The following is a 27,827-nucleotide window of genomic DNA, read 5'->3' on the forward strand; positions in this document are numbered from 1 at the left end:
ATAATTCTTCCATAAAAATGTTATTTCTGGTGATCATTGTCCATAATTTCCTACCAACATAAGAAAAATAAAACAAAACTTAGGGTCAACTAACCATGATTGAATCTGTGGTTGTGAAACAGCAACTGTCAGTTAGACTGTGGGTAAAGGTTAGTTGACCGCTAGGGTTAACCACAGATTGTGAAACCGGCCGTAAGTCAGAAAATTATGAGGTTACAATAATACTTCTGACAGTTTATGAAAGAAGAAAATTTATACTATTACCTTAATTAAAAACAATTGACAAAAAATAATTTTAAACAGTGTAAAATTATTTTGCAAAAACATGTCCATTCTTTGCTTACTTATAAACAATTAGAATAACTTTTTAACCGTTACCCGTAGAAAAATTATTTTTTCATATTTAGAAAGACTGAATTTTTATACACATTTAGAAAGAAAAACAACTGTTCTAGAACATTTAGGGACAAAGTTAGCCCCCCCATTTTTTTAATTCACATGTTTTTGCAAAATTATTTTGCAATATCTATAATTATTTTTTGTTATTTTTTTTAAATTAAATTAATACTGTAAATTTTCTTCTTTCATAAACTATCCAAAATATTACTGTAACTTCATCATTTTCTGACTTACAGTGTTGCAAAAAAATTAATTTTGGATAAACAAATTAAATAACTTTTAAACTATTTGACCAATTGCTTTGGAATTTAGGGTATAATTTAAGCACCATAAGTCTCAGAGTCTATGAATATTTATAAAAACTCAAAATTTATGATTTATTTGGCAATTTTCTAAGTAACCAATAAGGATATACATATTCAGCGAACGCCATATTGAAGTTTTTTATACGGTTTATGAGTTTATTACTCTCAAATTTGTTTAAAATACTTAACTTTTTGGTTATAGACGAAAAAAGCGAAAATTTACCGTTTTTTGATCTTCATTTGTTTATAACTATGTATATCATCAAAATCGGCTGCAGGAAACATATAGGTTATTATTACAGATGACCATATTACTCGAAAAATTTGGTTTCAGCCTGGAGGGGGATGTGTCACCAACACGATATTTTTTTTTCCTTATTTCTCTGAACTATCATTATATGCAATAAAAAACGATGATTCTCTGTACCAATTTTCGGCATCCCATATCTATACTAGAAATAGCCATAATTTGACCAAGTATAACACTGCCGATAATACATGACTATACGTGCCGATAATTGGAAATTCTTTGTTTTAGACTAAAATTAAGAAATTAATAATGTAAAAGAAAAATATAGAATTCAGTATTCTTCAGAAGATATAAACAAAACTGTTGTAACTGTTCAGTCAGGAATGCCATTTAAAACAGCTGGCAAATTGTATAAGGTACCTAGATCGACTCTACAGGATAAAGTAAACGGTAGAACTTCTTTGAGAAGAAATCTGGACTAGGAATCACACTAACAGAAGAAGAAGAAAACCTGCTGATAGCATAACTATTTCGGATTGCAGCCTGTGGATTTCCTGCAACAAAAAAGCAGTTGTTGGATAGGCAGTTTCAATGATATATTGAAATAAGGACTTTTTTTAGAACATACAAACAATCTCAGTGGCAACAATATTACAAGAAAATAGAAGAAAAGAAAAACAAGAAGAACAGCTAAAAATGCAACGGAAAGAAAAGCGCATCCAAAAAAATTTGAAAACGAAAAGAAAAAAAAGTTGCACAAACATTTAATAATAGAATTTCTAATCGCAAGACAAAGATTAAATTGTCAAGATATAATGTCACGAAATAATGTCACGAAGGCCCGTTTTCCACACCAGAAGAGGAAAATGAAAAGGAAATGCTTGTGTCAATGACTACTAAAATAAAGTGTGTTTAACCCGCGAGTAGTCGCGACGTTAGATAGAATCTCACATTTTATCCTTTTTCGCGATAACTTGATGACAAATTTTGAAATTTTGAAAAAATTTCGTAAGTGCCTCGAGGAAGGGTGTAGTAATGGGTAGGAATTTTTTTTCTTCTTCTTCTTTTTGTGGAATTTATGGCTTTGGGAAGAGCTAATTAGCTTTAATAATTGTTAGAAATAATATGTATTTACATACAATAATAATTTATTTACTTCAATAGTATCTAAGTAAATATTTAGGTAAGTATCTTATACAATAATTATTCAAATTTTGGGTATCTAGTTCATGCCGAAAAAAGGATCCTTGATATGCTGAAAATTAGAGCATGAATTTAATTTAGAATGCCGATAATGGGGACTCACGACACTTTTTATTTTATTAATTTTTTAAATATTATGAGTTTGTTTTAGGATAAAGTAAATATTCTGTGTGTAATTGTGATAGATTTTATTAGCCAAAACAATAATCTGAATACACTTTATTCAGCTAATTTGGTTACTAACCTAATTAAAATGAAGCTCCATTGTGCTAAAGGTGCCGATAATAGGTAAATCATATAATCTTTAATTGTAAACTTAAAGACCATACGAAAGCAATAAAATTTCTAGACTTTAAGAGCAGAAAGTAAGTTTACCGCTGAATATTTCACACCTACTAAGCTTTAACACCAAAACTATTATTAATGATATTAGGTTTATTCTAGCATCAGTTTCAAACGGTTTGAAACCATCAGCGAATAGTGGACCAGCGCGAGTAGAGGGGATAGCACTGGTGACTGTATTATGTTCTCTCACTGAGCAACTGTTTTCTGACGGTTTCTGACTAGTTTGACTGTTTGCTAGAACAAACCTATTATCAACAATTTCTTAAATATTCTAAAATAAAAATTTAATATGACATCTTTAACTTTAAAATATCTGTGGCAAAAAGTTTATCTAATGGCATCCCCTCTTTGTGAACACACACACTTAAACAGACAATTCCAAATACGGCTACCAGCGTACTAGATAGAAGCTAGAAAAAAATGTACATATTGAACATTCTTGTTTGCTTGTCAACGCCAAGGCAAACGCCGATAAGTTCAAGTTCAGACAAGTGTTCTTTGTGTACCGTTCCATATCAGATTATGCTAATATACTCACATGCTTGTAGGCGCTTGTCAGCGACGGCAACAAGCGTTTTACGTGTTCGTATCCTTAGCTAAGAGAAAAATACGACACCTTTCAAAGTAAACATAATCTTTTTAACATAATAAAATTTATTTATTTGTTTTAGGGAATAAACCATAAATATATTTACATTTTCGTTATTCAGAAGTATTCAGACACGCTCAGTGGCGTCGGGCCGGGGGGGGGCACGTGCCCCCCCAACATTATGCAAAAAAAGAAAAAAATAATATAAATTATCTTTAAATTACGTATATGTATACACTAAAAGTTACGAATGAATAACTAATATAGATCCCCCGTTAGTCTATTTTTCTGTATGCATCTAATTTGATTCTGTGTGTGTAAAGTATGCGCGTGTTACAACTAAATTTACAAGTGCCGGTGAGCCGACTCTGGCCGGTTGCGCCCGAGCTGGAGCAGCCGATCGAATGCACCCGAGCCCAGCCGACGCCTGGCGGAGGGATATCATACCAGCTCAGTGCGCGTGTGTTGTGTTGTGTAGGTGGTCGCCACGTTTTATTCGTTCAATAAGCTTATTGTTACTAGCTGAGCTGCTATTGTTTGTGTAATTTTTGCGGATGTTCGTTTGTTATCATGTCTAAGAAACAGTCCTCTGTACTAACATTCTTTAAAAAACTTGTAAATTCAAGTGAAAGTGTAAATGAAGATAGACATTTAGCGGGAAGTAGCACTGGAGGTAGCGTTGGTGATGAATCGCCATCTTGTTTACGCCCAGATCGTGATGCTACATTCCAGGGCGAAAGTAGAGATCCTTCATTGGGAGTACAAAGTGCAGATATTGCAAAAGGAGCATTTCAGCCTGTTGATTGTTTTAAGGTAAGCAAGATTCAATCCAAATCGAGGCAGTTCAAAGAATCCTGGTACAGTGAATTTAATTGGGTCGAATATAGCCCCATTACAGACGCTGCATTTTGTTACCCATGCCGACTATTTTGTCAACATAAGTCTGGTCGCGGGGAGGAGTCATTCACTAAACTGGGCATGAACAATTGGAAGAAAGCTTTGGAAAAATTCAGGAAACATGAGAAGAGTGAAATGCATCAAAAATCTAAACAGTTTCTCAATGAGTATAGAAAAGCAGGAAGCACGGTAGCAGATTCGTTGTCCTCGGCACATACTAAAATGGTTGAGATGAATAGGAGGTATTTAAAATTCATAATTGAAAACATCCTATTCCTTGGAAAACAGAATCTTGCCTTAAGAGGACATGATGAGAGTACTGCTTCATTTAACAGGGGGAACTTTATAGAACTGCTAGAACTGAGATCTACTGAAATGGAGGAAGGAATCCAAACATTAATGAAATCCCCAGTCCATTCATACAAAAGTGCCCAGGTACAAAATGAGATAATAGATTGCATAAAAAGTGAAATGCTTCAACAAATTGTCCAAGAGGTGAGTGAGGCTTTGGCCTACTCAATTATTTGTGATGAAACTACGGATATTTCAACCCGTGAACAGCTTAGCATTTGCATTCGATACATTACTAAAATAGATGGACACATTAAAATCAATGAAAGGTTTGATGTGTCAGACACTACTGGTGAAAATTTACATCACACTATTAAACAGTATCTGCAGCAGTTGGGTATAAGCTTAAATAAAATGCACGGCCAGGCATATGATGGAGCTAGTAACATGAGCGGCAAATTCAAAGGTGTTGCCTCAAGGTTCCAAGAAGAAGAGCCTAAAGCTTTGTACACACACTGCCATGCCCACTTGCTTGATCTGGCTGTTCAGAGATTTTGTGAAGAAATAAGACAGCTTCGGAATTGCTTATCCATAGTAAATAATCTGTATAACTTAATTAATGCATCAGCTAACAGGTTTTCAATATTTGAATCAATATGTAAGCAAAGCGGAGAAACAAAAATGAAAAGACTGGTGAGCTTGTCTCGAACTAGATGGACAGTTCGACACAAAGCAATCCATGTAATTCTAGAGCAGCTCCCTGAAGTGTACGAAACTTTGGAAGTTATTGCAAACGATGTATCAAATCGTAAAATTGCAGCCGAAGCTGATGGTCTAGCCAAACAAATCAGCACATTTGAATTTGTATTCAGTTTAAAACTATTGCACAGCGTTTTGAGTCAGACTGATATACTCTCCAAAGAACTGCAGAGTGAATCTCTTGACATTTCTAAGGTTTTTGCAAAAGTTGAATCAGTCATTGACTGTTTAAAACTGGACATAAATGATGATGGCTTTATTCAGATGTGGAATGAGTCAGAAGAACAGTGTAACAAATATGGTATGAAAGGTTTGTCAGTTGAAAGGCCTTCACTACCACGCAAACGGAAGATTCCGAAAAAACTTGAAGCTAGTAGTAGCTCTTCAGATGCTGCATTTCATCAATCACCTGAACAGATGTTCAAGACTGACATTTACTTTGCTGCTTTAGACACAGTAATTGTAAACTTGCAATCTCGTTTTTCCAAGAACGATTATGATAAAATCAACTGCATTGCCCAGTTACTATTTAATTGGACCGAAATTGACAACAACGCTGTTATGGCAATCCAAAAGTTTTATAACTTGTCTTTAAGTTTCTCTGCACATCTTAAGTTTTTTCACTGTTATGCAAAGAACAATTTTGTCAAAACAGACAAAGCAACCACAAGAGTAACGTTCCAAGAGTTGGCTGATTTTTTTATTGAGAATGATCTTCAAGCCAGTGCACCAGATGTTTGGCAGCTACTAGAAATATCACTTTCGTGGCCTATCACAACAGCAAGCGCAGAAAGATCGTTTTCTACACTACGAAGGCTAAAGACATTTCTTCGAAGCACCATGACAGAAGACCGCTTAAGTGGGCTTGCCCTGATGTCTATTGAGCAAGAATTGACGTCTGAATACATGAAAGATAAAAAACTAGATCTGTTAGTTGACAGATTTTCAAATCTAGCCGATAGGAGGCTAATGCTTCATTAGAACTAACGAAAATTGGTTCGTTGAAAACCATTACTGTAGTTCTGTTCACCTTAAAACTTTGTCTTGTACACAAATTTGTTTTTGTGTTATAAATGTCCATGCAGTTATGTCTAGAATAGAATAAACTTGTATATTTTGAAATTGAGTCTTTTTACAATCCATCAATATAGTAAAAATTGATTAAAACCAATGTTTAACAAAAATACACATATACTTTACTTTAGTTCTTAAGTGGTAGTTTTCAAAAAAATTTCCACGGGACCACCACTCCCCCCCCCCCCGTAGACCCCGTGCCCCCCAAATTATTAGGTCACGCTACGCCTATGGACACGCTAGAAGTATATTCATAAAAAAAATCACAATTGGATGTAGAGAATATAAGGCGCTACAGTTTTTCAGCTTTCCTCAAAAAAGTACAAAATGGAGTAGTCCGTCTTTGATACTCAGCTCCTCAAAGGATGATCCTCCTATAGCGGATTTGAAAGAAAAGAATGTCTAGAATTGGAGAACCATATCACTCGACAGAAAAAAATGGAAAGAAATAACCGAGCTCTGTGCCTAAATGGCCTGTTGCAAAGCTCTATATATAAATAACTTAAAAGAACTTTCAGGCAGGTAAGATAAGACATCTTAGAAATTCCAGTAATGAGGGTAATCATGGAAGAAGAAAAAATATGTTTTTAATAGCATTCAACCAAATCCACTAACCTCCTCGGCAGAAGATAATTATCAAAGAGATCACAGAGTTAAAGAATAAATATTTAAAAGCAAATATTTCAAAGTCAAACAATATCGCAATATTAAACAATTTGAGGCAAATAGATAGAACACTTAAATTATTTCAAAGCGAATAACAGGATTATTTACTATTTTCAATGAGAATTAACTACAATGTCAGATAAAATACGTTTATTTTTTCCTTGGCCATGGTATTGTAGGCAACAGGAACGCTTTAGCTGAAAAGTTCTGAGAGTGGATATTTTATGCCCTATGTGAAACATGAATGTGTTTCTGAATGTTTCTGTGTGCTTCTGAATTATTTATATGGAAATGTTGGCGTTGTGTATTGTGTGTTGCGTATGTATTGTGTATGATGGAAGACGTACATACGTTTCACATTTTTTCATCCGCTATTATTGGTATATTCTTGTTATTCATTTATTCTTTAAATATTGGCAATCAAAGCCTGTTGTATTCTGCTGATACACATTTTTCTTCATTTAGTAGAATGAGGGTTGCTTCTTTGATTCTTCTCTTTTTCTTGTTTGTTTCCTTCATGGTTATTGATGCATCTTTTCATTCTACTGTGTTCTTTGTCCCAGGTATGTTTGTATATCTGTGATTGGTCAAAATCAGTTATTTATCCGTCGAAATTTTAGTTATTTATTTGTTATTTATTTAATGTTCCTATTTTGTATGATTAAAATTTTTAAATTTACTTTAGGTTAGGTTATAAATCTCCTGTGATTAATGTTTACACTGTATTTTAATTGGGTGATTGCCCGTTGATAAATAATTAAAATAAATACCTGTTTTTGATGTATGTTTCATCATTTTATCCTGACGCTTAGTGGTCACTCCCCACTATCATCCACACAAGAAGGACTCAAATGACACCAATACTATATTAAAGGGCTTATCAAAAAATTAAAGTGGACAGTAAATAAATATAGGTAATATAACAACAACATTTCAAACAAACTCAGATCTATCCAAAACCAAAACCAACAACACACAAGAGATGTCAAAGAAGTACATCTACAAAATACTCTCTGAAAGCAACAATTTCTATGTGGGAGAAACTACAAGATCACTAAGCGTCAGGATAAACGAGCATGAAAGACATATCGAAAACAGGGATTTCCACAAATTACACATATGCAAACATGCCTAGGACAACGAACGCAATGTACAATGGAAAGATGCATTAATAATCACGAAGGAAACAGACTTAAGACAGAGAAGAATCAAAAGAGCAGCAAGCAGCCCTCATTCTATTAAATGAAGGAAAATGTGAAGCAAACCCATCAAAGCAAGTTTCATAATTATTTTATTAGCAGTTTCTGAAATAACTCAAGCGATCCATAAAGTAACGCATAAATTCATTAATACCTAAATAAATAACAAAGTTTTTAATAATTTCAATTTAAATAATTAAGTTTTTTTTGCATCTATATCATAACAGTGACGTTACCTATCTGGGCGTAATGACGTAATCGATCTGTTTTTTCGATCGGTGTTTTTTTTAATGAGAATAGGCGTCATGTGATAGCTCATTTGAAAGAGTATTCAATTCTTTATTCAGTAATACAAACATTAACATAATTATTTATACAGGGTTTCCAAAAAAATTGTTTGTATTAAATTAATTGAAACAAAGAGAAGAATGTATGTAATTTATTTATTTCAAAATACATTTTACTGTTGTCAAAAAAGAAAAACAGGAAAAACATGTTTATTTGACAAATCAATATTGTTTTTCGCTTAAATTCAATGTTAAAGCTGCCACCCACCTGTTTGGACATTCCATTTAAGCGAAAATGAATGTTTATTTTTCAAATATTTTTTTTTCTAAAAATGTATAAATATTTTCAATTTCTTTGCAACACGAAAATGCAGCAGCTGCATAATACTCTGGTTAAATCTGAGAGTGCAGGAAGAGTCTATACCGGTTTCGGAGGTCTTTTCCCCTCATCAGTAGTCCCATATCCTCTTCTCTCCTATTTCTCCAGTTATCACATTTTGGGCCTTTCCGAATTGCAAAGAAAGAAATGTCACAAATGAACTAGAGCCATCTACCGAAAAACAAAGTAAGTTATCTCAGGAGGTGTAACCAAAGAAAGTATTCCACCTGTTGTCAATCTGGTGGTATGGGAACAATATTTATTTTCGTTTTCTGTGCTAGTTCGAGTGATAACTTACTTTAATTTTTTTCTGTTTTCTGACAGCAGTAAAATGTATTTAGAATTAAATAAATTACATAATTTTTCTTCTTTTTGTGTCAATTAATTTAATGAAAAAAATATTTCTTGGACACCCTGTATAAATAAATATGTTTTTGTTTCCATTACTGAATAGAGAATTGAATACCCTTTAAAATGAGCTATCATATGATGCCTATCATAATTTAAAAAAATCATCGATTACGTCATCAGACCGAGATGGATGGCGTCACTAATATGATATATACAGGGTGTCCCGAAAAGATGGGTCATAAATTATACCACACATTCTGGGGTCAAAAATAGTTCGATTGAACCTAACTTACCTTAGTACAAATGTGCTCATAAAAAAAGTTACAGCCCTTTGAAGTTACTAAATGAAAATAGATTTTTTTCAATATATCGAAAACTATTAGAGATTTTTTATTGAAAAAGAACATGTAACATTCTTATGACAGGAACATCTTGAAACAAAATTAAAGTGAAGTTTGTCCACCCCATAAAAATTGTATGGGGGTTTTGTTCCCTTAGAACCCCCAAACTTTTGTGTACGTTCCAATTAATTTATAATTGTAGTACCATTAGTTAAACACAACGTTTTCAAAACTTTTTTGTTTCTTAGTATTTTTTAGATAAGCCAGTTTTTATCGAGCTGCGGCTTCTTTTTTAATATATTTACATAAAAATTTTATGAGGGTTTTATTCCTTTAAACCCCCCAAATGTTTGTGTACGTTCCGATTAAACTATTATTGTGATACCATTAGTTAAATACAGTGTTTTTAAAACTTTTTTGCCTCTTAGTCTTTTTTTGACAAGTCACCTTTTATCGAGATGTGGCTTCTTTTTCAAAATATACCTAAAAATATAAATTATAAATAAATTTTCAGATTATTAACAGGTCTCTATAATCGTACTCAACCATATACAAATATGTGGTGGATTCGATAAATATTCAAAATATGTCGATAAACACTGGCTTATCGAAAAAGTACTAGGAGGTAAAAAAAGTTTAAAAAACATTGTGTTTAACTAATGGTGCCACAATAATAATTTAATTGGAACGTACACAAAAGTTTGGGGGGGTTTAAACTTTTTTTAAACTCTTTTTCTGTTGTTGCCATAAGAATGCCACATGTCTATTTTCAATAAAAAATATCTAAGAGTTTTCGATATATGAAAAAAAAATCGATTTTCATTTTGTAACTTCAAAGGGCTGTAACTTTTTTTGTGTGCACTATTGTATATAGGTAAGTGAGGTTCAATCAACCTATTTTTACCCCAGAATCTGTGGTATAATTTATGACCAATCTTTTCGGGACGCCCTATATATGCCAAAAAATCGTAATTTAAAAATAAAATTCGACCTGTTCCGGGAATTTCTTATAATGTTGTTTATTTAGCTAATAATGAATTTATGCGTTACTTTATGGCCGCACTGTAATTGCACCATATTGTATCAACGTAGATTTTATTTTGATGTATCTTACTTTGGCGTATAAAAATCTTCTACAAGTAAAGATGACTTAGGTCCTCCATTAAATGGCCTCTCAGTGACCGGAATTAGTCTTGGATCTCTTGTAGGTTCATTATCGAAAGGGAGGCCCGCTGGTGGGGCGTAGCAAACTTTTTTGGGGGTAGGAGGTGACAATTTTAAATTTCCTGTGAACATATAAAAGGAATTGTCATTTAGCTGATACACATGAAAAATTTATTTTTCATTTACTTTCAGTATTTTAAAACAAAATTTAGCTATTTTATCACTCGATACAAAATAATTTTAATTTGTTGTAGCTTACAGTATCATTGAAAAAGTATTTGTTTATTTTATTTTAGTTAGCCAGCCATAGAATTAATATTATTTATTTCAAACTGTAAACAATAAGTATTATTAGTAAAAAATAATAGTACATATAATTATAATACACTTGCAAGCAAAAAAATCGGGTCACTCGATGAATTATACATGTTAGATGTCTCGAATTTACTAAACTTGTTTTCCGGTTTGAGTGATTTTTTAGTATGTTATAGCCTAATTATTTAAGGTACTAGTACACTTTAGAAGACCAAAAATAAGCATTTTTTCACAATTTTTTTCTCAGAAACTTTATTAAAAATGAACATAAAACTTTTTGCATATTAATATCTAACTCTTAGAGAGTACCAACAATATATCTTCTTTCATTTATGCACGTACACTAATATTGTAGAGGACGCCAAAGTTGAGGTCTCGAAAAAAAGTAGTTCCGATGGCGGACAGTTAATCTCAGGATTGGGATCTCTGAAACAAAAAAATCGTACGGCATTTGAAAAAGGAAGGTTTCTTACGTGACAATTTACCACCATTAGTGAAAAATTCCGCAAAACAAAGATTTTACGGAAATTTAAAAAAATTTTGTGAAAAAATAGCCCGTTTTTCTTCAGTTTTTCATGGTTAAAAAATATATATTTTAAATTTTTTGGTCAAATTGTGGTAAATTGTCCCGTAAGATACTCTCCTGTTTCAAATGCAGTACGATTTTTTTTTCAGCTATCCCATTCCTGAGATTAACTGTCCGCCATCATTTTTCGAGACCTCGACTTTTGCGCCTTCTACAATATTAGTCTACGTGCATAAATGAAAACGACATATTTTTGTATTCTCTTAGCCAAGCAGCACACCAAACAAACATAAAACGAAAAACATGAAACATGAAACGAAAAACATGTTTCATGAAAAGAAAACACTGCTAAACAAATCTCAAAGTCCGCCTACCAATGAAACGAGTGTGATTCATGCTCATGACACATTTTTATTTTCGGAGAGTTTCATAATTGGCCGGACATATATTTGTTTAGCAGTGGTTTATTTCCATGAAACGTAATTTACGTTTCATGTTTCTTTGATGTGCGGCCTGCCTAAGCCAAGCCGCACACCAAAGAAACATGAAACGAAAAACATGAAACATGAAACGAAAAACATGTTTCATGAAAAGAAAACACTGCTAAAAAAATCTCAAAGTCCGCCTACTAATGAAACGAGTGTGATTCATGCTCATGACACATTTTTATTTTCGGAGAGTCTCATAAATGGCCGGATATATATTTGTTTAGCAGTGGTTTATTTTCATGAAACGTAATTTACGTTTCATGTTTCTTTGATATGCGGCCGGGCTAAGCCAAGCCGCACACCAAAGAAACATGAAACGAAAAACATGAAACATGAAACGAAAAACATGTTTCATGAAAAGAAAACACTGCTAAAAACATCTCAAAGTCCGCCTACTAATGAAACGAGTGTGATTCATGCTCATGACACATTTTTATTTTCGGAGAGTCTCATAAATGGCCGGATATATATTTGTTTAGCAGTGGTTTATTTCCATGAAACGTAATTTACGTTTCATGTTTCTTTGATGTGCGGCCGGGCTAATTAGATATCAGGTTTGTTTCAACCAGACTGAGAACCGTCATGTAACGATCACGTTACTATATAACTAACGTTTCATGAGTTCCATGGGAACGAAACAATACGTTCTATGGTACTACGCAGCACGGTGATCGTTACATGGACCCGTGTTGAGCTGGCCCCCCCCACTTGCAAAAATTAAAAAACAAATAGCCCTGATTTATGAGCTATTTATGAGCTCTCATATTCCGCAAACTAAAAATTTTGAGCTCGTTCCACTGAGCAGGAATTTAATACCCTAGTGGGGGGGGCTGAGTCAGCCCCCCCCACTACTTAAAAATAGGAATATTGAATCGGTTTTTGCGGCAGAATTACGAGCTATTTATGAGCTCTTGAAATTATATAGTTTCGATTTTTGAGCTCATCCCCTTCACCCCCAAACAACCCTTTAATTGATTTAACTTAAAGAGAAAAAACTTAAAATATATTGTATTGCGAATATAATTCCTATAGCTTATATACTCTAAGAATAAACTATTAAATCAAGAGCATTTCGATTATTGAGCTACAACCCCTTCGCCAGAAAACCACCCTATCTTCCCGGCTTAAGAGAAAGTTGTATTAAAAATGCGTTAAACTAATTATTTGGCGACTACATATCATTTAATAATTTATAAGCTTCCAAATTACGCGCATTTAGATCAGTAAATTGCAATTGATTTTGTATAGTACAGTCACTGAAGGTAAAAATCAATGATTACCTTCAATTTCGGTGAACCTTCATCGATTTTCACGAAAATTGGTCAGTAGTTAGAGGATACGTCAAGAAACAAAGGTGACATGGTACCACCTTACGCCTTTACCCTGAGGGTGGATACCGCCCCTTCTCGGGGGTGAAAATTATTTTATAAAAAATAAATGCACAAATCAATAAAAGAACAAATTAACAGCAAAATTTATTATATAAAGTTAATAAAATAAGTCAATACTTTTTAAGTTATTAAAGATCAAAGATTTTAATTATTTGTGAAAAAAATGCATCTTTTGAAAAGGTTTTTTGTAAATCACTGAAAAATTTTCAGTTTTTACAAAAAAGTTAATAGTAGTTTAATTCGTATAGCTTATATTCTAAGAATAAACTCTTAAATCACGCGTCTTTCGATTATAGAGCTACAACCCCTTCGCAAGAAAACGACCCCATATTCCCGGCTTAAGAGAGAGTTGTTCTTAAAATAATTTAAATTAATTATTTGGCGACTACATATCGTTTAATAATTTATGAGCTTGCAAAATATACGCATCTCAATTATTGAATTGCCATTTTCTTTCTATAGTGCAGTCACTGAAGGTAAAAATCAACTAGTACCTTCGATTTCGGTAAATCTCCATTCATTTTCACGAAAATTGGTGAGCGGATTTTGATACTATCAACTTTTTCTGCATCTTATTTTTCATAGTTATTTCTAAGTACTTTGACAAGTATTTAGTACCTAAGTGTTATAAAATGCATCTCTTTCCCGTTATTTAAGCTTGAACCCTTAGATTTTAACAGTCGCGGAAAAAATATACATTTAATTACCAATAACTTACTTTAAATTAACATTAAAGGGTTTTTCAAATAAGCAATTTATTATATTTGTTATTAGCTTCAATTTTAGTAATGAAAACTTTTTTGTAAAAACTTACAGTTTTTGAGTCATTTATGAAAAATCGCTCTAAAGCATGCATTTTCTTTCCAAAAATTAAAATATTTGATCTTTAATAACTCAAAAAGTATTGATTTATTTTAATCACATTATATAACAAATTTTGCTTACAATTTGTCCCACTCTCGATTTGTGGGGTTATTTTTAATAAAGTAATTTTCACTCCCGAGAAGGGGTGACATATACCCCAGGCTAAAACCCCAAGTTGTTATTGTCAATTCGTGAAAATAAATGGAGATTTACCGAAATCGAAGGTACTAGTTGATTTTTACCTTCAGTGACTGCACTATAGAAAGAAAATGGCAATTCAATAATTGAGATGCGTATATTTTGCAAGCTCATAAATTATTAAACGATATGTAGTCGCCAAATAATTAATTTAAATTATTTTAAGAACAACTCGCTCTTAAGCCGGGAATATGGGGTCGTTTTCTTGCGAAGGGGTTGTAGCTCTATAATCGAAAGACGCGTGATTTAAGAGTTTATTCTTAGAATATAAGCTATACGAATTAAACTACTATTAACTTTTTTGTAAAAACTGAAAGTTTTTCAGTGATTTACAAAAAACCTTTTCAAAAGATGCATTTTTTTCACAAATAATTAAAATCTTTGATCTTTAATAACTTAAAAAGTATTGACTTATTTTATTAACTTTATATAATAAATTTTGCTGTTAATTTGTTCTTTTATTGATTTGTGCATTTATTTTTTATAAAATAATTTTCACCCCCCAGAAGGGGCGGTATCCACCCTCGGGGTAAAGGCGCAAGGTGGTACCATGTCACCTTTGTTTCTTGACGTATCCTCTAACTACTGACCAATTTTCGTGAAAATCGATGAAGGTTCACCGAAATTGAAGGTAATCGTTGATTTTTACCTTCAGTGACTGCACTATACAAAATAAATTGCAATTTACTGATCTAAATGCGCTTAATTTGGAAGCTTATAAATTATTAAATGATATGTAGTCGCCAAATAATTAGTTTAATGTATTTTAAGTACAACTTTCTCTTAAGCCGAGAAGATAGGGTGGTTTTCTTGCGAAGGGGTTGTAGCTCAATAATCGAAATGCTCTTGATTTAATAGTTTATTCTTAGAGTATATAAGCTATATGAATTATATATGCAATACGATATATTTTAAGTTTTCCCAGCATCTTTCTCTTAAGTTAAATCAATTAAAGGGTTGTTTGGGGGTGAAGGGGATGAGCTCAAAAATCGAAACTATATAATTTCAAGAGCTCATAAATAGCTCGTAATTCTGCCGCAAAAACCGATTCAATATTCCTATTTTTAAGTAGTGGGGGGGGCTGACTCAGCCCCCCCCACTAGGGTATTAAATTCCTGCTCAGTGGAACGAGCTCAAAATTTTTAGTTTGCGGAATATGAGAGCTCATAAATAGCTCATAAATCAGGGCTATTTGTTTTTTAATTTTTGCAAGTGGGGGGGGCCAGCTCAACACGGGTGTTACATGGACGGTTCTCAGTCGTGTTGAAACAAACCTATTAGACAAGGCGAAAACGGCGGGTTCGTTGGGAAAAATATTCCCATGAGATTTTTTTGCATAATTACATTCGTGAGACATCCCAGAATAAGGATCAAGAAGTCGCCCACGTGAAAAGTGGGCCAAATTTTTTGTAACAATTTTTTTTAATAAAATTGCAAAAATCAATATTTTTGGCCCGGGCAATTTTTTTGTAGGTTTTTTGGACCATCCTGGATAAAAAAAGGTCTCTTATAATGTTTCTCTAAAGTTGATCGTTTTCGAGTTATAAGCAATTTAAAATTGAAAAAAACGAAAAATGGCGAGTTTTAAGGCTTAATAACTCAGTTAAGAGTTATTATTATGAAAGTCAGAAAATTACTAAATCAAAGTTTAATACCCCCCCTTCAAGATCCTGAAGAAATTGTTGTCATTATTTTATTACTAAGCTGTTATTTTTAAGTAAAAATAATGAGCTCCATGCACGAGGTAGGCTGCCGTAAATTAAGATGCACAATTGGACTGCCGGAGTGGCATCTCTCTCGCACTCAGCATTTACGGCCGGCTACCACGTGCATGGCGTTTAATATTATTACTTAAAAATAACAGCTTAGTAATAAAATAATGACAAACATTTCTTCACGATTTTGTAGGGGGCATTAAACTTTGATTTAGTCACTTTCTGACTTTCATAGTAATAACTTTTAACCGAGTTATTAAGCCTTGAAAATCGCCATTTTTCGTTTTTTTTTTTTTTCAATTTTAAATTGCTTATAACTCGAAAACGATCAACTTTAGAGAAAAATTATAAGAGACCTTTTTTATGCAGAATGGTCCAAAAAACCTACAAAAAATTACCCGGGCCAAAAATATTGGTTTTTGCAATTTGATTAAAAAATAATTGTTAAAAAAACTTTGGCCCAATTTTCACGTGGGCGACTTCTTGAACCTTATTCTGGGATGTCTCACGAACGTAATTATGCAAAAAAAATCTCATGGGAATATTTTTCCCAACGAACCCGCCGTTTTCGCCTTGTCTATATTAATATGTAAAACGTTGTACGTTCATTTTTAATAAAGGTTCTGTGAAAAAAATTCTTGAAAAAAATGATTATTGTTGGTCTTCTAAAGTGTACTAGTACCTTAAGAAAATCGATGTAATAATATTGTTGCTAGAAAGGTAAATGTCATTTTATACCGGGTGTAACAATCATATGGTTTTTTCCTTAACGTTAGGAACACCCTGTGGAATAATTTAGCATATACAAAATATTTAAATTAAAACTCAAAAGTCTTAGGCTTTCTTAACATTTTGTTTTTTTGATTCATTCGCTTTATGTTCGATAATAAAAGAGATATATACTTTAATATTACAAATGAGGTATGCTATTTGTTATTGATCAATATCATTTCAAATCTCGAGAGCTACCGGTTCAGATCTGGACGCTATGCGATGGCCAATTCAAAGTCCTAAGATTTATTGGTTGTAAATATTCGGTTATAGTTCGTGAACGTGAGGTCTTGCATTATCGTGCATTAGCAAAAAATTGTTACCAATATAAGGAGCCGATAGCATGGTAGCTAAGTCCTTCGCTATGTAAGATCACTGCTTGAACACACTCATCGCGGATCAAATTCCTTGTAGCGCGTTCCATTTCCACCACACGACTTAATTGAAACTTTAAACAATAAATCTACTAATTTTCACAACAAACCAGACACTTTCTGAGTGTTAACAATTTGACATCCATTAAATTGTTAATTTCTCATAGCCTACTTTAGGCTTGTTTATTAAACTAAACAGAAAATGAGGACTTATTGATGAAAAACATGGCTAGTTGTTAACGTACCTAACTTTTTTATTATCCAACGTAAGCAAATGAATCAAAACAGAAAATTTTAATAAAACCTAAGGCTACAAGATAGTTTTAATTTTAATATTTTATATGTGCTATAATATTCCACAAGTTGTTCCGAACTTTAAGGAAAACACAGTATAATTGTTACAACCGGTATCAAATGGCATTTACCTGTCTAGCAACAATATCATTATATCGATTTTCTTAAATAATAAGGCTATAACATACTAAAAAAATCACTCAAATCTGACAACAGGTTTAGGAAATTCGAGATATATAACGTCTATAATTCATCGAGTGACCCGATTTTTTTGCTCGCAAGTGTATTTACGGTATGTAACATTAACCTGTTGTTATTTTGCAAAGTGTTAAAATTATATCCAGGGATGCACAAATCTTCGAAAATTACCTAAATCTAGTATTTTAGTTTGTGAGGAGCCCCAGAAGAAACTATTACCTGCAATCATCAGCAACAACAAGTACCTAACAATAAACCTATATTACGGATACACCTTTACCTATATAATATACATTATAATATACATATGAAATGGTAGGTACATTTATATTAAAACAAAAATTAACTTCCTTCTTTAGCTTACTTTACCTATTCGATATTTTTCTAAAATTATATATGTACTGTCATTTAAATGTGCTGAGTAAATTTCCCAAAAGGGATCCAATGGTCCACCAGCAGCCATCATGAGCATATCCGCACCACCAGGATGCACATTAAGATAATCAGTGACATCGTACACACCTTTATGAAATGCTACCCATACTCGTGTGTCCCTATAACAGTAAGATAATAGTAAATTAGAAATGATTAGAAATTCAAATTATTCCAAAAAAACGTACACAGAAAGAGAATGCGGGGTCCTAGTTAAAATAGACCAGTGCATTTACAACAAAAACACCGAAATAAATCGATTTTTAAATACAGCACCTATTATGGTTCTTCCATTCTAACTTTTCCCATGCGTCACACGATTCATTTTCAAACAATTGAAGTCAAAACATAGCGTGAACAAACGTCAATGTGTACACACACCCAAACTTATAAGGAATCACCATGTATTTCAAATCAATATTTATTTCTTTTGAAAACAGTTGTTATTGTCGTGAAGAATAAAGGTTTTTATTGAAAATAAACAATTCGATAAGACAATTAGATAGTACAGCTCCTTACGGTATAGGTTATTTGCTGGAGTTGCAAATTGAACGAAAATAAATAAACTAACTTTCGCGTCCAAAGAAGAAAATATGGATCATGTGGGGTATTAGAACTTACAACGAAAGATTATTGGTCTTGTGGAGCAAGTAATGTTCTCAGTGGGACATAGCTGCAGAGATAGGCGTAACAGAGGGCGTTCTGGCCAAAACCTATGCTAGGTAACAGGAGCTAGGATAGCTCAAAAATAAAGCAAGGGAAAATCGCCAAAAAGTAAAAACGGCTTGCTAGGATTGTTTAATTGTCCAATCAGGTGGAAGACACCTTTTGAAAGCTATAGGTGTAACTGTTTCAGTTGAAACGAAACGAAGAAGAGTTCGTGCCAAGAAGTATACAGCAGGATACAGTTATAGGTTCCCGAGTTATCCAGGCAGCATAAGATTGATCTCCTAAATTGGTGTCTTCTCCACCAAAACTAGAACATTGGGAATTGACAAAATGTGCTATTTTCAGAAAAAGTCAGGATTTGTGTAAAATCAGATGACCCACGATATCGTGTACTTAGAGGTCGAGGAAGACAAGCAAGAACGAAAACTGTCAGATCTGTTCACAAATATAAAAGGGAAAGTATAATGTTCTGGAGAGGAATTGTGAATCGTAAAAAAACTCCTTTAATTTTCATCCAATTAACTTACTGCTCATAGGTATTTTGATAACCTGTAATAAATAAGGCTCTGGAGAGGTGCAACAGGAGAAAATTTAATTTTCATGCATGATAATGGACCTCCACATACCATTAGAGGGACTTGAGACATCATTGAAGCATAAGGTATTCCTTGTTTGGAGTGGCCTGCTTGCTCACCCGAGCTTTACCCTTTAGAGTATTTGTGGGATATGCTTAAAAGAAAAATTAGAGCTCGCCGGGAAAATCCACAAACCACCGCACGGCTACTACAAGCTGCTCTTGAAGAATGGAGCAACCTACCACAACAAAATGTCGATAAGTTGATTAGGAGCATTCCAACGCAAACTGAAGCTTGCATATGGACTAGAGGTTATAACACTGTCTGCCAAAAACAAAAAAAAAAATAAATAAAATCTATTTAAACATTATTTGTTTTACATGGAATTTTTTTATGATATTGACTTTAAAACAACTAGTTTCAATTTGTTGTTTAAATACTTTATTCTTTTATTTAATCACTATGCATTTGTTGTTAAATTGCTTTAAAATAAAAAATATTACTTGACTTCGTGTATTCGTTTTTTAAATCCGCACGAAATAATAAGAAATATCAGATGATTCCATATAAATTTGGGTGTGTCTATACAGGGTGTTTCATTAATAATTGTCCATATAGTAACTGGAGAAACCTTAGCGCAAAATACGAAGATTTAACCTAAAACACTTAAATAAAATGTGGTTCCTTACTGAGTTACAGGGTGTTTTATCTAAACATTTAAAAATTATTGTTGCTCAGCATTTTAAAACTATTCGACGTATTCTTTTCATACTTGGCAGAAAGTGCGACTACTAGACACCCTACTAAATTATGATAAACAAACGTTTCTAGCTACCACCAGAGGCGTACGACAGGGGATGGTGAATGGTTGACCCTTCTCAAATTCTACACCACTGGAGGAATTACTATTTTAGGGCCATTTTTAGATTATCCAATACTTTCTACGTAAATAATATACTCTTCCTTGGTAACGATAAAGTCATTAGTTTTCGAGATATTTGAAGTTAAATATGAAACGGCGCAGTTATTTTGATTAATTTATGATATGATTCAAATATGATTAAAATTTAAAAATTATTTGTACCCAGTACTTTAAAACTATTTAGCGTATCCTTATCATACTTGGCAGAAAGTGTAGGTCCTGTACACCCTACTAAATTAAGATAAATTAACGTTTCTAGCTACTAACAGAGGCGTACGACAGGGGATAGTGGCTGGTTGACCCTTCACAAATTCTACGCCACTGACGAAGTTGCTATTTTAGTGTAATTTTTTGATTTTGCAATACTTTTTATGTAAATATTATACTCTTGATTCGTAACGATAAATCGATTAGTTTTCGAGATATTTGAAACTAAGAATTAAGCGGCACAATACATTAATTAAAATAACCGTGTCGTTTCATTTTTAACTGCAAACAATTCGAAAACTAATGACTTTATCGTTATGAATGAAGAGTATATTATTTTCATAGAAAGTATTGGAGAATCGAAAAATTTAACCAAAATAGCAATTTCGTCAGTGGCGTAGAATTTGGAAAGGGTCAACCATTCACTTTCCCCCGTCGTACGCCTCTGGTAATAACCAGAAACCTTTGTTTAACACAATTTAGTAGTTTGTACAGTACCTATACTACCTACCAAGTATGAAAAGGATACGTCGAATAGTTTTAAAATGCTATACAAAAATAATTTTTAAATTTTTAGATAAAACACCCTGTAACTCAGTAAGGAACCACATTTTATTTAAGTGTTTTAGGTTAAATCTTCGTATTTTGTGCTAAGGTTTCTCCAGTTATTATATGGACAATTATTAATGAAACACCCTTTATACATTTTGTATACTGTATACTATACTACAGTGATGAGCGTGCTAATAACTTGCAAAAGAGCTCAAAAGATGGAAAACATAATACATTGCGACACAAAAAGAGATGAAACTAGTGGAGGTGGAAATTATCGTTATAAACGTCTAAAATAACATTATATTAAGTACATAGTTTACACAGTTTCCCACCTTTAGACGTATCAGAGGAGTATGACAACTGTCATTGTGACAGTAGAATTTTATAAAATACTCTTGTCACAGACGTCTAAAGGTGGGAAAATATGAAATGTAAGGTTAATTAATACGTTTATAACGATAATTTCCACCTCCACTAGTTTCATCTCTTTTTGTTTCGCAATGTATTATGTTTTACATATACTCATCACTGTATACTATGTACGTTGGCGTGCGTTTCACTTTATGTTTTGATTTAATTTGTTTGAAAATGAATTCTGACGCATGGGCAAAGATAAAATGGAACAACTATAACTTACAACTTTTTGAATTGGGTTCGGAATGTCGGTCGTCAGGAAAAAGTCTACAATAAAAAAAATGGATGGAAATGCATAATTCCGTTTACAGTGCATAAAATACATCCAAAAGTTCATTAACTTGTAAAAATCAAAATTAAAGACCAGATTTTCCTACTTCGAGGTTTTCTGGGGTCGTTGAACATGAATACGCTGAACATGAAAACCGATCCTTCGCAATACCTTGTGCCCACGATTACTGCGAAGGCACGTCATCTGGAGTTTCGAGGGGATTTTAGCATTAAATTGATGCAAACAAATTACTTGGGGTTGTTGGGATCGCTGAACACGAATAAGTCATCAAAACCGACCCCCGGAGCACGTCACTACTGAGGCACGTCATCTTCTGGAGTTTCGAGGTATTTTTTAACCCTCCTGTCATATAAAAGGCATTAAATTAATACAAACAGATTCTTTGGGGTTTTCTTGGGTTGATGAACACGGATATGATATCAGAACCGACTCGCGGAGCACTCATGCCCAGGGTGACTGATGTGCATGTCATCTTCTGGAATTTCGAGGCTTTCCAACACCAAATTGATACAAATAGATTACTCGGGGGTTTTGGGGTTGCTGAACACGAACATGCCATCAGAACCCACCTACAAAGACCGAAAACCATTGAAATTCCAGAATATGACATGCATATCAGTCACTATGTTCACTAGATGCTCCGACGGTTAGTTCTAATGTCATGTTTCTGTTCAGCAACCCCAAAAAACCACCCGAATAATCTATTTGCATCAATTTAGTGCCGAAAACTCTCGAGACTCTAAAATATGACGTAACTCAGCAGTGACCTTGGACACCAGGTACTCCGGGGGTCCCTTCTAATGACGTATTCGTGTTTAGCGATTTCAAAAACTACCGAGTAATCTGTTTACATCAATTTAATGCCGAAAATCCTCGAAACTCCAGATGAAGTGCTTTAGCAGTAACCCCGGGCACCGGTTCTCCTGGGGTCGGTTCTGATTGGGTATTCATGTTCAACGACCTCAAAATCCTGCAAGTAGTAAAATCTTGCTCTTAATATACTGATGTTGACAAGTTTATGCACGTTCTGGGACATGTAGTGAGGGAACATCGAAATGATCTGCTAAAACTGATAATACAGGAAAAGATCAGATGAGGAAGGGGTATAGGAACAAGGAGCGTGTCCTGGTTGAGGAATTTAATTAAATACATTTTGACAATGTATTGGTTTAAATACATTTCTATAGAACTATTCAGAACAGCGGTAGATAGACTAAAGATAGTGATGATGATATCCAACATCCTATTGGGAGACAGCACTTAAAGAAGAAGAAGCTCTGGTCTACGAGTTCAAGGAATTTTGTTAGGTAATTTTATTTATTTAGTATTACGAAAGGTTCGAGTTGGTATTAGATATTTGACACACAACAAATTCAGTGATGTTTTCAAAATAAACAATTTTATTTCCCATATATGTCTGAATAACACTTCCCGAAGAAATCCTTAACTTTTGACCGAGCAGTTTGTATTGGAAACTAAGCTTAGTAGTTAAGAGCTGAGAGCTAAACTTGTAAAGAAAAAGCAATAAAAAATTTTCGGTACCTAATACAATTTTGTTTATTTACAATTTAAAAATTAAAATTTAATATACTTATGTAATGTTTGGAATAAATTTGTTATTCCGTAATTTAGAGACTTTAAGAAAAAATCCTGAAACACGTCGATTTTTATTTTTAAATTATGATTTTTTGACATAGGTATATATCGTAAGTACATACTAGTGACTTCATCGATCTGGGCGTGATAACGTAAACGATGATTTTTTTAATGAGAGTAGTGGTCGTGTGCTAGCTCATTTGCAAGGTAATTAAATTCTCTATTCAGTAATATAAACAATAACATAATTAAAAAATGAATAACCATTTTCAATGTTCAACCATAGAAGGTTCCCATTGTTTTCATTCTGGTGGGATGTCATTATGTTGCTTTATATGCCATTAGAGTGAAAACTTAGACTTACTAATAACATAATTATTTATGCAGGGTGTCCAAGAAAAAAATGTTTTAATTAAATTAATTGACACAAAAAGAATAATGTAGGTAATTTATTTAATTCAAAATACATTCTACTGCTCTCAGAAAACAGAAAAAAATGTTTTTTGATAAATCAACATTGCTTTTCTTCTAATTTCAATGTTCAAGCTGCCATCCATCTGCCTCTTGATAGTTTGAATATTTAATTTAAGCGAAAAACAATGTTTATTTGTGAACTAATTTTTTTTCTGTTTTCTGACAGCAGTAGAATGTATTTAGAATTTAACAAATGACATACATTCTTCTTTTTGTGTCAATTAGTTTAATTCAAAATAATGTTTCTTAGGTACCCTGTACAAATAATTATATCAATGTTTATATCACTAAATAGAAAATTAAATAAGCTTTCAAATGAGCTAGCACACGACCCCTATTCTTATTTAAAAAAGTCTTCGATTACGCCATCACACCCAGATGGATGATGTCACTAGTAGGATATAGTATAATATGTCAAAAAATCATAATTTAAAAATAAAAATTGACAATATTTTTAATGGGAAATAAGCCAAAATTTTACCAAAAAAATGATTTTATTTATTAATGTTTCGAAACTCAAATCGGGTTTCGTTGTAAAAATACAAAATACTACTAAAATAAACAAAAATGTTGTTGCTAAGTAAAAAAAAAATCTTCTAATAATTTATTTAATCTGACTCATTTTTATTGGCAATTCAGACGTATATTATACATTTTAAAGTAGAAGACTTTAAAATGATATCGCCAATATTTATGAGTTGCGTTCCTGGGACGACTTTACTAAAAGATAGTTCATTCGATTACATGAAATGAATCCCAACTCAAGAATATCCGTCACAATATAAACTGAATTGCCAATATAAATGAGTCACATTAAATAAATTATTAGAAGAATTTTTTTTACTTAGCAACAACATTTTTGTTTATTTTAGTAGTATTTTGTATTTTGACAACGAAACCCGATTTGGGCTTTGAAACGTTAATAAAATCATCTTTGTGGTAAAATTGTGGCTTATTTCCCATTAAAAATAGTTGATTATAAAAATGCCACAAGGAAATAGCTTCAGAACAATATTATGAAATAACATTTGCACCATACTATACAAAACATCGTTTAAACATTCTTCTTCTTCGAGTGCCGTGCTCGATTATCGAACGTTGGCTATCAAATTGGCTATAGCAATTTTGTTAACGGCAGCTCGGAAAAGGGATGCAGAGGATCTGTTATACCATTCTCTCAGGTTTTTAAGCCGTGACGTTCTTCTTCGACCTGGCCCTCTTCTTCCGTCTACCTTGCCTTGTATTATTAAATGAAGTATATTATATCTCTCTGGGTGTCGCATAACATGGCCAAAATATTCAATTTTTCGATTTTTAACTGTTCTGACGACTTCCGTGACTTTTCCCATCCGGTGCAAAACAACTTCGTTACGAACTCTATCCACCCAACTTATTCGTAGGATTCTTCGGTATACCCAGATTTCAAAGGCTTCCAATTTTACAACATTCAGACGTTCAAATTATATTTGGGCTTGAATTTTGTTAATGTGCAATAAATAAATAAATAAATTTGCTTACCTTGTTTTATGTTCAGCGACGTCTTCTAATGTATAATCTGGCAATCCCTTTTTAGGTTCACCTGGAACAACTTTGACACCTACAAGATAATATTATCACGTACAAACATATTCACTGATAATAAACGTGTTAATAAATTTAATATGTTTTGCACTAAAAGACGGTTATTATTGCACAATTAGAATCCAATGTATCATAATGGAAAAAGCAAAGACCTACCGTTACCCAAAAGTAAACCGGGCATGTTGATTACTAACGCATTTACCTACATTTAGTTTTATTTATACTGGAAATATTTACACAACAAAAAAGAACAAACTGATTATTGGTAGTGTTGTCATTAGCGGGTATTTACAAAATTAATTAAGGGTTTTAGACAAGACAGTAACCTCTGGTTTGTATGGAAAAATATTCCTTTGAGATTTGAGATCTTTTTTGCAGAATCATCTTCGTGAAATACTCCAGGATGAGATTCGAGAGTGAAATACGAAAAGTGGTGCTAATATTGTAAAAATCAAAATCTTTTTGGATCATTTTGAACAAAACAGGTATCTTGTAATTATTCTCTAAAGTAGATCGTTATCGACATATAAACAATTTAAAATTGAAAAAATGAGAAATAACGATTTCTAAGTGTCAAAAACAGTTGCCGATAAATATTTTGGGCTTCTTTTTTTAAATATTGTTCTTTAATTTGTTAATGAAGGGTTTAAACAAGATGTGAGCTCGGATTTTCTCTTTTTTTTTCACCCCTGTAGCTTATTAAAATAAATATAGAAGTTTTCAGGGACTTCGGTAATATTGCAATTTTTCATTATATGTTTAAATATTTTTAAAATACTTATTAGTTTTCTCAGGATTCAAAAAAAATTATTGGCGCGATATTTTGCGTCTACACCCTTAAGAGCAAACAGTAGCGATCAACAGGTAGCGAAAACGCGTTCCAAGATTGCGGCTGTAATTTTGAATATTTTTTCGAGATATTTGGCACACGTATTCGTAATATAATAAAGAATGGCGGTACAGAACCCAATTTAAAAAATATATTACTATGTGGAAATTACTCTGTAATTAAATACAATATTAAAAAAACGAGTCTATACCGCCATTAAGAAGAACAAAAAAATACACTTTCTTCAAATAAACTTTTTTATCCGATGCCTAGATTTTGTGTCATTTTGGAACTACTAATGAAATAAAAAATTTTAGTAGTTCCAAAATGACACAAAATCTAGGCATCGGATAAAAAAGTTTATTTGAAGAAAGTGTATTTTTTTGTTCTTTTTAATGGCGGTACAGGCTCGTTTTTATAATATTGTATTTAATTACAGAGTAATTTCCACATATTAATATATTTTTCAAATTGGGCTCTGTACCGCCATTCTTTATTATATTACGAATACTTGTACCAAATATCTCGAAAAAATATTCAAAATTACAACCGCAATCTTGGAACGCGTTTTCGCTACCTTTTGATCGCTACTGTTTCCTCTTAAAACACGATGGTGATGTTATTGGGGAATTCAGCAAATACTAGGTGAAAGAAAACACTTTTTACTTGATCCAAGCTTTGGTCAAATAGGTCGTTGTTATTCACAAACGATGTTACATCTAAGTTAATTATCTTCATAAAACGTCAAAAAGTTTTAAAATGTTTGTTAAAATTTTACATCAAAAAAGTACTACTGCTGTTTTTTATACTATAAAAAGTTATAAATAAAAAACATTATACAGGGTGTTTCATTGGGAAACGGAAATACTTTAATTGTGAATAGAGGTCACCGAGGTGGTTCTAGGTATACTACATTTTTTGCCCTACCGACTTTTATAACCGAGTTACAGGGTGTTTTATCGATTTTGCCAATTTCTTTCCTAAGCCATAACTTTAGAACCACCTTGTATATTTTTTTGATATTTGCTACACGTGTGTCTCATCCAAAACCCAAACGACCGACATACTAATCACAAAAAAAATCCAGGTCCGGATTAACAAAAAATTATAAAGTAATTGTGACCTTAAAACAACAACCTGTATATTAAAATTCTAAAAATCTGTTTGCATATTTGAAAAGAGCACAAAAAAGTAAGTCTAGTCGTTCGCTTCAATTTTCGGCCAGACAATTTTATGACTTTGATTTTAAAATTATATTGAATTTTTTAAGAACTCTGACATTAAAAAGAAGATATTATTAACTTTTAATTGTAAATTATTAAAGCTATTGAATAAATACTTATTTTAAAATTAATCAATACTTATTTACCGCATTGGAATGACCCAATTATGAATCACAAGAAAAATCCAGGTCCGAATTAACAAAAAAAAAGTAATTGTGATCTTGAAACAACACCCTGTATATTGAAATTTTCAAAATTTGTTTGCTCATTTGAAAAAACCACAAAAATCTGAGTTTATCGGTTTGCTTTAATTTTTCGTGAAGGAAATTTAATGACTTTAATTTTGAAATTAAATATATTGATACTTTTAAGAACACTAAAATTAAAAAGCAGATTTTTAAAGCACTTTTAACAATAAATTATTA

The 27,827-nt window shown here is 32.6% G+C and overlaps 1 protein-coding gene across 5 annotated transcripts in view; it reads right to left on the bottom strand.

Annotated features, from left to right (window-relative positions):
* LOC114332354 (sulfite oxidase-like) overlaps positions 1–27,827 on the bottom strand; it is a 161,595-nt gene that overhangs the window by 75,509 nt on the left and 58,259 nt on the right. For 3 of the 5 annotated variants that reach the window (XR_007697944.1, XM_050650231.1, XM_050650233.1), the window contains exon 5: positions 10,450–10,621. Coding sequence is in view for 4 of the 5 variants with exons in the window: in XM_050650231.1 (XP_050506188.1) it covers positions 10,450–10,621 (172 nt within the window). In the remaining variant the exon portion in view is untranslated. Of the gene's footprint in view, positions 1–10,449; positions 10,622–18,002; positions 18,188–25,287; positions 25,367–25,506; positions 25,570–27,827 lie in introns of those variants that run through there. The other 2 variants (XM_050650234.1, XM_050650232.1) reach the window with 2 other exon arrangements.

Source organism: Diabrotica virgifera, chromosome 5 (genome assembly GCF_917563875.1).
Source record: "Diabrotica virgifera virgifera chromosome 5, PGI_DIABVI_V3a".
NCBI lineage: Eukaryota > Metazoa > Arthropoda > Insecta > Coleoptera > Chrysomelidae > Diabrotica > Diabrotica virgifera.